At 41.3% G+C, this 14,631-nt stretch overlaps 1 protein-coding gene across 7 annotated transcripts in view; it reads right to left on the bottom strand.

Annotated features, from left to right (window-relative positions):
- nrxn3a (neurexin 3a) overlaps positions 1-14,631 on the bottom strand; it is a 470,965-nt gene that overhangs the window by 286,578 nt on the left and 169,756 nt on the right. For all 7 annotated transcript variants that reach the window (XM_064927553.1, XM_064927554.1, XM_064927555.1 and 4 more), the window contains 7 exons: positions 12,402-12,605; positions 9,812-9,838; positions 7,060-7,179; positions 6,557-6,677; positions 5,910-6,170; positions 4,491-4,681; positions 3,340-3,513 (listed from right to left, as the gene is read on the bottom strand). In XM_064927553.1, the coding sequence (XP_064783625.1) occupies positions 3,340-3,513; positions 4,491-4,681; positions 5,910-6,170; positions 6,557-6,677; positions 7,060-7,179; positions 9,812-9,838; positions 12,402-12,605 (1,098 nt within the window). The remainder of the gene's footprint in view (positions 1-3,339; positions 3,514-4,490; positions 4,682-5,909; positions 6,171-6,556; positions 6,678-7,059; positions 7,180-9,811; positions 9,839-12,401; positions 12,606-14,631) is intronic.

Here is a 14,631-nt window from a genome sequence, read left to right as displayed (position 1 = left end):
TTCTCCATTCAAACCTACATTATAGGCCTACTGACGACGGATCAACTCATATTAGGATTACCACCTATAGTAGCAAATATTGAGGCAGGGCATTATAATGCTTAGGCCTACCCTATAATAATGTACTAAAATCATAATTGTGCACATGTTGTCACACAGTATTATATATGTTGAGGCAAACATTTGACATAGTGGAGCACAGAATTAGCCGAACAGAACCCAATTGAATGAACCATGCAGGAACTACGTAGCCTAACCGATCGGACTACCCTACGTTTTTCTGCAGTGATCTCAGGTTTTCATTGTAAGCATATTTCTTTTTCTTGTCTTGTTTGTTAACAATAGCAAAGACATTGGCAACCGTGTGGTGAACTTCATTCCGAAGATTTCGCCGGCCACAGAGTGACAGATAAACAGCTTGATTTTATGTTTAGCAGGGAGGTCTTCTGTGTATAAAGTGATGCAAAAGGGCATTGCATACGACCTCGATCACACCTACTGTACCATTGCACAAAATGGCATGTACGCATCATCATCTGGACACGTGTGCAACAGAAGTGAAACATTCACCCTCTGCTACCACTTCTGTCAAGCCGTCGACACACGCAGTTTGATGCAGCACACAGAACACACTGCAATTTTCTTTGCGATGTACCGAAATGTAAATCAATGTGAGTGTGATGGAGGCATTGGCTTTTGTACACGTGGTCTGGGGCAGTCCGTAAACAGGAACATTTAGTAAGTACAACTTTAGTATGAATGGTTTTAGGAAACAGCTCGGAGATTTAACAATGCTCCTAGGATGGTTCTAAGATGAACTTAGCCTTAAACATGCTTATGGGAAACCGGGCCCATTGAAGCTCCCACGGACTGTTTTGGATAATTCATTCTGATAGTGTGGTTGGTTGTGTATGGACAATGTTAAGTTGTTTTAGCGTCTCAGGTATGCTATAGACCAGGGTTCCCTAACTGTTGGCCAGCAGGCCGAATTTGGCTTGCTGGTGGATTTATTTTCCCCACCCAGGTTTTCTGAGCAAATGTTTTTACGATTAAAAAAAATAATTGTTGGACATAAAACACCAGGAAATCAGCTCCAAGTGATATGAATTTTGGGAATACTTGGGAACAGATTTCCAAAATTCAAATCACTCAGAGCTGATTTCCTGGTGTTTTATGTCCAACAATAAATAAATAAATAAAAAGCAGAATAACACGTGATCGTATACAAATGTATGCCAGGTTTGAAATGATTGTGTTAAATATTATATCTGTTTGGGATTTTTGCGGTCAATTTGAAGCCTACCAATTAATTAATGGTAACTATCACCACCACCATCCGCTGAATAAAATAATTGGTTACTAGTAATTAGGCTACTTTGGTTCATTTTTGGTGAACTTGAAACTTTTTGAACAACAACCATTTTTACCTTGAATTCCTGGACTGTCATTTTTTTGGTGTGCCGACAACACTGTTCATAAAATCATACTTTTTTTTATCATGCTGCTCCACCTGCTGTTGAACTATGTGCTCCAAAACCCAACTGACTACCCTGCCATTATTCTTGACAGGAAAGTTCATTACGTGACAATGATTTAGCAAAAGAATAAGTGGAAATACACACACCGATACAAATATGTGCGCACACATCCTCACAGCCACTCACAGACAAACAAATGACAACAAAGAAGAAATGTCATGGATGTGATACAACGGAAGACCAAATAAATATGATTTATGAGCTTTTATTGTGAAAAATAAATAAACAGATATTTCAACACACACATCACGGTGTATACTGTATCTCCCAAAGTAACATTCAGACTTGTAATGAGAGGAAGACTTATGGGGATATAAATATGGAGTTATAGATATCCTGTACAATAGTCATAATGTTAAAGGTATATTAGGTGTATATACTGCACCATTATGTGGCTCTCTGATACGGACTTTTCAAAAGAACAACAAAAGAAACAAGAAGAACAAATGCACAACAGATAGATTGAAATAAAAAATAAAAAAACAAGATGAGAAAACACTCACACAAAAGAAAAAGGAAAATAAATGTTCAGAAAACAAAGGGATTCACGGTGCAAACTCTTAAGACTTGGGAAACTTGCCCACTGACCAAAAATTATAAACTATAAACCAAAAATGATATTTGAAGAGTAGTCAAAAGAGCATAGAGTATTTGCAGCGATGATTCTTAATCTGAATGAAATGTGATGCTAGTGCAAAAATGTTTCAATAGGCCGTCGTCGGCTCGTTGATATGCATGGAATATTTCAAATGAACGCTAAACAAACTGAAACTTTTGGCATTCTAGTTTTGTGCGCACATTGCATACAAGCGGTTGTATCGTATCTGGGGTTTTCCATATGGCTCCATAGAGATATTACAATTCGTATTCATACTATTCTCTATAGTTGCATTGTTGCTTGGGCAAGAAGAGCCGATTATATTTCTAATCTGAATATCAGTGCAAACTGTATGTAAATTTGGGTTGTACAGTATAGTGCGTTAAATCAACAAATAGCCAATCGTAGCTATGTATGATAAGGACTTATTGTACAGCACAAAATAGCAATTGATCACATAACACTTACATGCCCACACAATCAAAAGTTTTGTATACAAAACGGACATAATCAACATACCGGTAGCTCCCTGTCCTGTATGTACAGACACACTTCTACACAAATGTTTTCTTTATGTTTTTGTTTTTTTTGTCTTTCTGAAACATGACTGTTATCAATCATGACGAGCTCCTAAAACACCGATTAAAAAAAAGGGAAACATCTCAAAACAACAAAGTCAACAATGGAGCGCTTGGTTGTGCTTGTGCTAATGTGTACTAATGTTACTGTAATGCTGCTTTGAGCTGTGATGATGTGACATCATCATTGTGCGACCAATGTGGCCGATATGAGCTAGGTCTGGTCCTCGAGGTTGAAGTTACCCATCACCACATATCTATAATTTCCTAACTTCAAACCCTGACCATATACATTAGGATGAATTAATACGGACCCTTCACCATTGGTTGGGGTCAACATCTACTGTACCTACTGTAACAATGGCAGTTGGTGGTGGTTGTAAATGTCCAGCCCTGCTCTAACTGAGGGCTGTCTGAGTGGTGAGTGAGGTGACCAGCAGTGTTAGTAGGATGGACGAGGGAGCATAAGGTACAAGGGAGGTGGAGCTACTGTTGGAGTTAAGGAGGAAGAATGGGCTCCCTGAGCTGTCGTTGACGTTTTTGTTGTTTCTGGGGTTGTAGTTTGGGTTGTAGTTTGAGTTTGAGCTGAAGTCCGAGTCGGACATGGTTTTGAGGGAGGGTGTACCTTCGCATCCTCGCTCGATCTGCCCGCTGCGGAACAGCGCGTCCTGGAGGAGGTCAGGGAGGCGGCCGTTGAGGTCCACAGAGGCCAGGCAGCCTTGGAAGCCATCCCGGGACGCCACCAGCTTGGGCAGGCTACCGTACATACCAGGGCCCAGTCCAGCAATAAACAGGTCACCTGGAGGGAGGAGGAGAGAGGACACCGACATGTACTGACAGAGTCGAGCTTTATCATTAAGTCTTTTATTTTACAGTCCTGGTAATGCTTTATTTTACAGTCCTGGTAATGCTTTATTTTACAGTCCTGGTAATGCTTTATATTACAGTCCTGGTAATGCTTTATTTTACAGTCCTGGTAATGCTTTATTTTACAGTCCTGGTAATGCTTTATTTTACAGTCCTGGTAATGCTTTATTTCACAGTCCTGGTAATGCTTTATTTTACAGTCCTGGTAATGCTTTATTTTACAGTCCTGGTAATGCTTTATTTTACAGTCCTGGTAATGCTTTATTTTACAGTCCTGGTAATGCTTTATTTCACAGTCCTGGTAATGATTTATTTCACAGTCCTGGTAATGCTTTATTTTACAGTCCTGGTAATGCTTTATTTTACAGTCCTGGTAATGCTTTATTTCACAGTCCTGGTAATGCTTTATATTACAGTCCTGGTTATGCTTTATATTACAGTCCTGGTAATGCTTTATTTTACAGTCCTGGTAATGCTTTATTTCACAGTCCTGGTAATGCTTTATATTACAGTCCTGGTAATGCTTTATATTACAGTCCTGGTAATGCTTTATTTTACAGTCCTGGTAATGCTTTATTTCACAGTCCTGGTAATGCTTTATATTACAGTCCTGGTAATGCTTTATATTACAGTCCTGGTAATGCTTTATTTTACAGTCCTGGTAATGCTTTATTTTACTGTCCGGTTTAAGCTGTTATTTGCAAATACATTATGTTTTTAAAGAGTGTTTTACGATAATTCATTGTAAAAATTCTACATAACCAACCAGGGTGGACGTGTGCGACTCAAAACCACAATAGCCCATTGAGCTAAAGCCCAGGCATTAGCTCTGGGACATGGGTATTCAGGTCTCAAGCAAGGTTAGTCATCCCACATGGTTCACTGAACCACCTCTGCTATATACTCTACCTTTCAGGTCGAGGTTTTTGGCTCCATTGACCACCTGGCTGGTTGCCTTGGCGTCCACCTTCAGCGTGTGGATGTTGCTGTTGTCACGGGTGATGACCACGTTGTGCCACTGGTTGTCATGGAGAGCCCGGTCGCTGTTACCCTTGATGACGTTAGGCCCATTGCCAAGATCAAACACGTAGTGGATGTACCTGAGGGAGGTCAAAAGTCAATCTGGTCACTGAATAGAACACCTGTTTGACCAATAGGAGTGGCGCAGCAGAGGAGATGACTTCTAGGCCTCTGTGAGTGGAGTATGGGAACTACAGGAATATGTCAAAATGGTGACATATAACTACTGCAGTAATACACTACATGGCCAAAAGTATGTGGACACCATCTCGTCAAAGTTCTGGTCCTCCCTTTGCTGCTATAACAGCCTCCACTCTTCTGGGAAGGCTTTCCACTAGATGTTGGAACATTGCTGCGGGGACATTCAGTCACAAGAGCATTAGTGAGATCAGGCACTGATGTTGGGAGATTAGGCCTGGCTCGCAGTCTGCGTTCCAATTCATCCCAAAGGTGTTTGATGGAGTTGAGGTCATGCAGGCCAGTCAAGTTCTTCCACAAGAGGTCGACAAACCATTTCTCTATGGACCTCGCTTTGTGCACGGGGGCATTTCATGCTGAAACAGGAAATGTCCATCCACAAATTGTTGCCATAAAGTTGGAAGTACAGAATCGTCTAGAATGTCATTGTATGCTGTGAGGTTAAGATTTCCCTAAGGGGCCTAGCCCGAACCATGAAAGCAGCCCAAGACCATTATTCCTCCACCACCAAAAATAACAGTTGGCACTATGCATGCGGACAGGTTGCGTTCTCCTGCCATCCGCCAAACCCAGATTTGTCCGTCGGACAGCCAGATGGTGAAGCAGGATTCATCACTCCAATGGCGGCAAACTTTACACCACTCCAGCCAACGCTTGGCATTGCGCATGGTGATCTTCTCGCATCAGCACTCGGCGGTCCCGTTCTGTGAGCTTGTGTGGGCTACCACTTCACGGCTGAGCCGTTGTTGCTGCGAGACGTTTCCACTTCACAACAACAGCACTGACAATTGACCGGGGCAGCTCTAGCGGGGCAGAAATTTGACTAACTGACTTGTTGGAAAGGTGGCTTCCTATGACGGTGCCACGTTGCAAGCTCTTCAGTACAGCCCATTCTACTGCCAATGTTTCTCTACGGGTGTGGCTGAAATAGCCGAATACACACATTTGAAGGGCTGTCCACATACATATGAATTACAGTATTTGTCACTTATTGTGATTATTATTGTTACTGTAATACCATCCCTGTGTGCCTTCGTAGTTGTGGTGACAAAAACAAACAAAAAGCGTTAATTAACAACAAAGTCTAAGACCAGGTCGGATCCCACTCACCCTTTGACGAGCTCCACAGCGATGAAGTCGTTTCCGTCTCCACTGTTGAACATTATGAAGCCGTCCGGGGAGGTGGTTTTGAACTGGAAGAACAGGTGCATAGAGGTGTAGGCCTGCAGGGTGGCCAGGCTCAGGTAGCTGCTCTTGGACTTGAAGGTCACAGGGTCAGCGATGATGGAGCGCATGCCAAACCGGGCGTTTAGCTCGCAGAAGTCGATGTCTCCGTTCTTACAGAGATCAATGTACAGCATCCCGTTGAACCTGGAGTCAATAGATGGGAATAAGGTTCTATTTGAAAAAAAGGATATTATCTGATGCATTAAAACAGATAAAGTAAACCACTTTCTTGTCAACTGGAAGAACTTGTCATTCACTAGCAGCAAACGTATCAACAAGATCTGCTGAAGTGAAGCAAAACAAAACAGCCATGTTAACTGGTTCAGATTTGGTTTCACCAAAACTGACACCATATGTCAACCATGTCAACATATCCAATGCGATGGCGTAGTACTCACATTCAGATCTGTTCGCATTGCCTGTAAAGAACTTGTATCTTGTATACTGCTATGTCTTTCTGGGTGAAGTAACGACGTTCATAACAGTATACGGCAGGAAGTATATAACAAAGTATATGAGAGAAGAGGAACCTGAGGCTCTGCAGGTGTCCGATGAAGCTAGAGGGGATGGCCGAGACGAAGCGTCTCTCCGTCATGATGCCCGTCTCGATGTTGTGGAACTCAAGACGGGTGTGGTCACCCGCCATCTGGCCTGGAGTAGGGGATGAAGTGAAAAAGAAGAAAAAAGAAAAAAGAAAAAAAGAAAAAACTGTCTGATACTAACACAAAAGGGCTGAATTTAAAGAGGTGGTGAAATTCCGGTACGATACGGGTAAATACAATGTAATAGTACAACTGAATAAGCTCAGCAAGAACAATTCAGACATATCAATAGGGTGGCAACAGTTTATAGTCACCTTTCTCAAATAATTATTTAAAATAAACATTTAAAACCACCGGAAGGACAGTTCACGTTAACGAGCTAATTCTGTCATTCCCGTAAGCCTGAAACTAAATGAGAACACCAGACACATCAACCCACACAAACAGTGGCTGATGAGGAACTTTCTCTCAGACTGTAGCTAGTATAGTACCTTCTGCTACGTCATCGTCCACCGTGAGCTTGTAGGTTTTTCCCCGGCGGACCACGCGCACCGTATGCCACTCATTATCATTGAGTTTTTGCCCAGCATACAGGGTCTCGGGTCCCTTGCCTGAGAACGATGGTTGGTCACAAAGTTAAAGTTGTCCTGCCTCCCCAACCAAACCTTTGCTTTCCAGTTGCTTTCCAGTTTCCAATAGGGGCTGTCATTTAGGGCCTTTTCCAATAGAAGGAGGTGATATAATGGGCTTATTTGTAACGACTCAAAAGGAGCAGGTGTAATACAAGGCATATATTGGGGATGATGACAGCAGAGCACCTTGAGCACGTCAAGTTGATTTGTATTCTGATTCATTGTCAATTGGGATCATTTTGGCATTTTCACTTTGTTCACTTTTCAAATTATACGTGTACTGGGTGTTACTGTGGAAAACAAAGGTTAGGTTATTTTGGTAAAAAGCAACAACGAATACATTTTTCTACAACAATATTTCTTAAATTGTGATTGCACACTGGAATAGCACCTTCACTGCGGAAACGTACGACTTTAAATATGTACGCAGCAGAAAAACCACTGCAGTCAATGTAACAATTACACAGCTTTTACTCATCATAGGGTCTGGAAATACCTTCCAAATACTTTCAAAATCTGTTATTAATAGATGAATACTACGTAGTTCAAAGAGGACTGTAGTGTTACCTACACATACACTAGGTTATTACTCTATCCTGTATCTTTCACAGCCAAGTAACGCCCCAGAGCTGATCGCTTGAACTTCAGCTTGGTTTAGCCAGAATCCCTCTAAGCACCAGTAAAGCCCAGTGATCGAGACAGTCTACTGCACTACCGTGTGTGTGTGTGTGTGTGTGTGTGTGTGTGTGTGTGTGTGTGTGTGTGTGTGTGTGTGTGTGTGTGCATCTGACAGTACTTTTCTGGTCTTTGTAACGGCAGGAGATACAGGAGCTTCAGCAGGAGCGATATTCTCTGGGACACTTCCGTGTGTTCTCACCCTGTCATGGGTGTGCTGTTGATTTAAAACAGCCGACACAAACAGAGTCTGGCAAACACAACCACATGAGCTCAGAACCCCTGGAGGGATGCTGCATTGATTTGGACAGTTTCATGTTTCCTTGCGCTGTCATTTTGGGAGTGTTAACATCTTGACTTTTAGTTTTGAAGGTGGCGGTTATTGGGCCCAGTAATGTCATCGCATCATTTCGGGTAATGCTCGTAATGTTACTCATAACTAAGATGTACTGTACCGCTCTTTTATAACAAAGACTATTAGCTCTTAAATCACAAAATAGGCCTCATTTTACACAATATTACAAAGGGGGTAAAAATATACGTGGTTGGAAAGGTACTGTGGGTTTATTTCTGAGACAATCTTGATTTTCTTTTCCAGGTAGGCTACCCAGCAGAAGACATTATGTCAAATCTGGATTCCACTCTTTGTCCTGAAATGCCACAGCAATTTACTGCAGCAATTAGCATGAGACATTATAGGAGCCGAATGTACAATAACAGTAATCATATCTGTCACTCACACACACAAGCATGCACACATGGACGCGTGGACACACACGCACGCAGGAACACGTGCACACACACACATACACACACACTGAATGCGTCTCTTACATAAAAGACCGCAGTCCTCACATGCTCTTAGTCTGCTGAGAGCTTTGAAACTAATGTGCAGCACTTAAAATGTACTTTTCATTCTAGTGTCTGACAATTTAAAAACACAGACAGACCGACAGACAGACAGACAGACAGACAGACAGACAGACAGACTGACAGTACTGTACACTAAAGGTTTCCGAGCCCTATTCATGAGTAAAAGCAGTTAATGTTGACCTTCTCCCCAACAGTATGGACACTTAATATACCTGAGTGTATTATAGTGTCGTACTAAAGCTCTGACTTAGAGACACACGTTTAGAAGCAAACAGAGCTCACCAATTTGACACATTAAAAGAAATCGTACAGTATCATGACACTGATATAATCATAATAAAACCATTAACTAATTTGTCGCATTTCCATTGAAGAGGACCTACACTATATGAATAGTATAACATCGTTACATATATATATATATATGTTTATCATTTTGTATATTCAAGTTACTTATTTTACAACACATATATATTGTAGTAGAATAAGTCTATGTATTCTACGTTGTCCACCTACGATGAAGCTCTTTCATGTAAGAATTTTCAAATGTTTAGTTATGTAACAAGTGGTGATTTATTAATCTCAACTTTGTGCTGAAAACCAAAACGCTAAACATTGTATCTGCCATATATGATTTTTGAAAAGGGTTATATAATTATCCATCTCTAAAAAGGGAATTATATTGCAGCAAAAAAAAACGCTAAATCAAACCTTCATTACAGTAGAACTTCCTATATACTGTAACTAAAATACATTCATGCGGGGGAAAGAAATTCAGTCACAGGACATTATAACATGAAATGTTCTTATTTAATAAAATATGGCCTTACATAAAACTAAAACCTAAGAGATTAACAAATCACCACCCTGACTGTCTGTTTCCAGTTTGAGTGTTTCTGTTGTCCGTGATCTATTGATGGTCTGACCAGTTGAACTGACAGACACACTCCTTCTCCAACCAACACCACAGGGATAAGAGAAAGACACACTTAAAATAACACATTCCTTTAAACAGCAGAGTATCATAATACAAGAGCAAAATGAAACTTGAGTGTTAACTTACTGGAAGTACAGTTTATCCTGATACAGTCTAGATGGGGAAGAATAAATGACAGATGAAATTGCATCCTTCAAGGTTATAGCTGCAGACATCCAAAAACAAGAATTCCACCCTTCCGGGGACGTCCACATGCAGAGAGGCGGCCATTTTGTAGGGGGGAGGTGGGGGATCCTATATAGACTTTCAGGTGCTAGACTGTTAGCTTAGATTACAAATGGCTGGCTTGAATTCTACAAGTGTGACTGCAATTGCAATATGATTGTAATAACTGGTAATGTAGCAATAAGTATGAGGTAGAATGAATATATTCACAAATGTCAAATCTTTGGTCCATATACAATAGTTATGGCTGACATGGGGATTAGTTGGGTGTTGTATGGTAAAATGTACATAGCGCTTTTGCAGCACTTGTTTAAGTTATGAAATTAACTTAGTTTTGTGACCACCGCTATAACACTTAGATTATACACATATGGGAAAACGTAATTTATTTAAAGCTGCATAACAAGGACACTGGCTGTCAACATTTTAAAAATGGCCGCTTTTATTTTACCAACCACATAGATTCTCCAACCCAGCATAGACTTCCATTTTGGAATAGTTTTCATTTTGATTTCAAACACAAAGTCTCCAGCTCCGAAGCCTTCACACCAACTTGTTGACTAAACAGGCAATTAAAATCATATATCTGATATTAGCAAGAAGGTGGTGTTAGCTATTCATATTGGAGCCACAGATCTTTGAAACAGTGCAATGCTATTCTACTTGACAGTTGAATAAACTTAAATATTTAAAAAAGTGTTACAACACTTATTATTTTAGAGCAATATTTCCAAGATTTTCAATTTAAAAAAGCGAATGGACTAGTGAAAGATAATTGACTAGTTCCTTCGCTGACAACAAATTCCTACCTGTCCTACAGGTTTTTCTGACGGCCATTTTGAGTCGGCCTATGGGATCCTGCAAGGGACATTCTGGGTTGGTCACCATGTGGCTGGTGGGTTCATGTGTCGTCAACCGCAACAGAAAAGTGGGAGCGAACAGCCGCGATCCAATCAGCACCAGCACCATGCAGAGGCATAAGACCCTCATATCTAACAGTACAGCACAGAGACTGTGTTGCTCAGTTGGTAGAGCATGGCGCTTACAAGGGGTGTGGGTTCGATTCCCACTGGGGTCACCCATATGTAAAATGTATGCACGCATGACAGTAAGTCGCTTTGGATAAAAACATCTTCTAAAATGCGTAAATATTATATACAATGTAGGTTGTTTCTATGAAACAATGTAAAATATGGGTTTAGATAAACATATCAAGGATATGTATCTCTTTAACACTTAAATGTGGATATGTGATGCTTGTTATTGATATTGTATTTGATACAGAAAGTGAATTGTGTAGGGTAGTTTTGTGTAGCCAATTTTTGTAGTTGCAATGCAGTTTCTTCTTAACAAAATACTTTGATGACTAAAGTAATATTTAGGCTGCATAATATAGTCTATCAATTGCTACTGTGGGTACTATATCAACGAAGCACACTACAAACCATTATGACAAATATCCAGCTTTATTAAAGCTTTAATCAACGTTAAAGACAAATAGTGTGTAAATATAGGTTATGTATACTAGTGCTTCTTTCCTTTTTGCAACACAGTGGTGTGTTTGTAAAAAAAAAGAGAGAAGGAAGGTTGCCTGGGGGGCAGCCAGCTGCAGGTTTGGCTGGGCTCTGTTCTCGGGCTGTTCGCCTGACGGGCCGCAGGCTTAAGGCCTTTGAAGGGGTGAATACCATCTTTTGACAAAGCATGATGGGAAAATGGAGTTGATAGCTAGATGTACATAGAGAGTGTATATAGTATGTGTACACCATAAACAAATAGAAGGAGAACAAACCCAAAATCAAAAGCCAAGAATTCTCAACTTGAAGACAAGAAGATGATGTTAGTTGAAAATGTAAAGTTGAGATTTTTTTCTTTCTCAATTTCCTGTAGATGATGAACTGAGAATCAGTTGGAGTAAGTCACCTCTTAGAAAGTCACAGCACTGCACAATGCTTATAAATATATATTTGATATACTATACTATAATAACAATAGTGTGCAAATCAGCCATAGTGTCATATTCAAAAATAGTGCGCAATTCAGACTTTAAATTAACATTTAAGATATACTTTATAATGAATTATATCTACTGGTGCTGTGACTGTCTCAAAATGACAATGGCTATGGTTTATCTGTTCAAAAGATGGGCCAGACAGCATATTTATCAATGACAAGAACTTTCAGAATGAAACAGCTTAAATAAAGCCCCAAAAGTCTAGTTAAAAAGTATAGTAATTTCTATAAAGAGTGTTAATCAATCTATATCTAATGACACATATCACAATAAAGTCCATGCAAATAAAAGTATAAATATATTTTTTGAATCATTACTCCTTACATTATTGCGATCCTTTACTCTAAGAACCAAACCAAACTACGAGTTTAAATAAGAAAGTTAAATAATAATGATGGAGGGATAGAGACATTGAACGAAGAGAGAAAGAGAGTGCCACATTTTTTAACACGTGGCGTAGTCTGTAATGTCATACGATACCTAGGTTGACCGTGAGCTTGACCCGGCCCCCGTCCAGCTCTAGACGCAGCGTGTCGGCCGAGTCCCGTGAGGTGGTGGCCATGAGCAGGCCGTAGGCCCGCTGGGACATGAAACGTAGAGACACGTCCTCAGCCTCTGTGTGCATCACCTGGGGCATCACCACCTTCATGTACATACTGCCGTCATAACTCAAAATGGATGCCTCTGCCAGGGGGAGATGGAACAGGGGAGAAAAAGAGAGAGAGAGACATCGAGAGAGAGAGAAAAAGAGCGAGAGAGACAGAGAGAGAGACAGAGCACGAGAGAGAGAGAGAGAGACATCGAGAGAGAGAGAGAAAGAGCGAGAGAGACAGAGCACGAGAGAGAGAGACACAGAGAGAGAGAGAGAGAAAGAGCGAGAGAGACAGAGCACGAGAGAGAGAGACACAGAGAGAGAGAGAGAGAGAGAGAGAGAGAGAGACACACAGAGAGAGAGATAGAGAGAAACACAAAGCACGAGAGAGAGAGAGAGAGAGAGAGAGACACACAGAGAGAGAGAGAGAGAGAGAGAGAGAGAGAGAGAGAGACATACATACATTTGTTAGTCACAACATCTGCTGTCACACATCTTGTTTAGGTGGAGAAATCTACATCATAACTTCATTTTCAGCACACGTGCATGCTCACACACAGACACGCACACACACACACACACACGCTCCCCATGCTATTGTCAGTTGCTGGTTTCCCATCACCGCTCTCTTCAGGTGAGCCTCTGTATTTTTTCACTCACACACATTTATCTGCCATAACAAATGTTAAATACATACTGTACCTACAGCATGCTGTGGACTCCCCTATAGCGTATCCAACTGTATTCGTTTACACACAGATGATGGCTGAGGTACAAGGGAAGGGTTCAAGATGGAACACACACATACACTCTTATACCTCACAGCCCGCTCCTGTCTCACAGTAGAGATGAGAGGGGGAGAGCGTTGTATGAAAATGCGTTAAATCGGCCATGAAATAGCTACTCTGGCAGAGCCGGGTTTAAAGCAGAGAGGAAGAACACGAGGGGGAAACAAAAGGAGACAGACTGTGCTACCCTACATCTGCTGGAATCTGAAACCACTGATATTACAAGCCTACTCTGCTCGCTCTCCTCCCCTCTCTCTCTTTCTCTCCATTTCTCTCCCCATTTCTTGCTTCCCGGCATCCAGCCAGTAGACACAAACACTCTTTTAGTCCTCACAGCTGTGAAGACTCCATCCGGAAAACACACACACACACACCCTCCTTTGACGCAGAAGCAAAGAAATTGCTGACAAACTCTGCAATTACATCCCAATCAATATGCTATTATGTACGATTAGATGCTTATCTCCCTCCTCCCCTCCAAGCTTCTGCCAAGGCCTAATATATACCCAGCATAACAGGTATAAGCTGGACGAGGACAGGGGGAACACCTCTGGGTACAATGAAGCCAGAACCAGGAAGAGAGAGGAGAAGATGGAGGAGAGAGAGAAAGTGGGGATAAGAGAGGGTGAAAGATGAAGGAAGAGGTAGTGAAATGGAGAGAGGAGGAAAGAAGTAAGGTGGATAGTGAGAAAGAGAGGGTGATAAAGACAGTGAGAGAGAAGTAACACAATGGAGTTGGGAGAGAGAGAGAGAGAGATGGAACACCTCCAGACAGAATGTCTATGGTTGAGTGTGAGGTGTGAAGAGAGATCAGGAAGGTTTAATATCCCAGTAAGTGACTGTCAGGCTGATACTAACTGACAGAGCGACAGACCCCTGAGGGACAGACAGACAGACATGTCACTATAGTGTGTTCACATAGACGTGGTGGCAGGTTGTCTTCCGCTGGCAAGCCACAAACAATAGTCAGGGATTAGTCCCTTCAAATTAATCTTTTAATTTATCACAACTAGGCAGGTATTCAGAAAGCATCTTAGAATAGGAGTGCTGATCTAGGATCAGTTTTGCCTTAAAAAAATAAAAAATAAAAGGGAAGGGCCTGATCCTGGATCAGCACCCCCGACTGAGATTCTTTGTGAAAAGGGGCCCTAATCTTGGCTTAACCAAACGGTTAAAACATCTATTTAATATGAAGGAAAGGATGTAGTGTAGGGAGAGGATGTGATTGGAGAGCATGGACAACGGAAACTCTTCGACTACAATATTCTACTGTAGCTACCATAATGTTTTGTTATTCTGCTTTTCTCTGTTCACAGTTACTGTCCATGTT

The sequence above is a fragment of the Oncorhynchus masou genome, chromosome 21, assembly GCF_036934945.1.
Source record: "Oncorhynchus masou masou isolate Uvic2021 chromosome 21, UVic_Omas_1.1, whole genome shotgun sequence".
NCBI lineage: Eukaryota > Metazoa > Chordata > Actinopteri > Salmoniformes > Salmonidae > Oncorhynchus > Oncorhynchus masou.
This window is presented reverse-complemented; position numbering and strand designations above follow the sequence as displayed.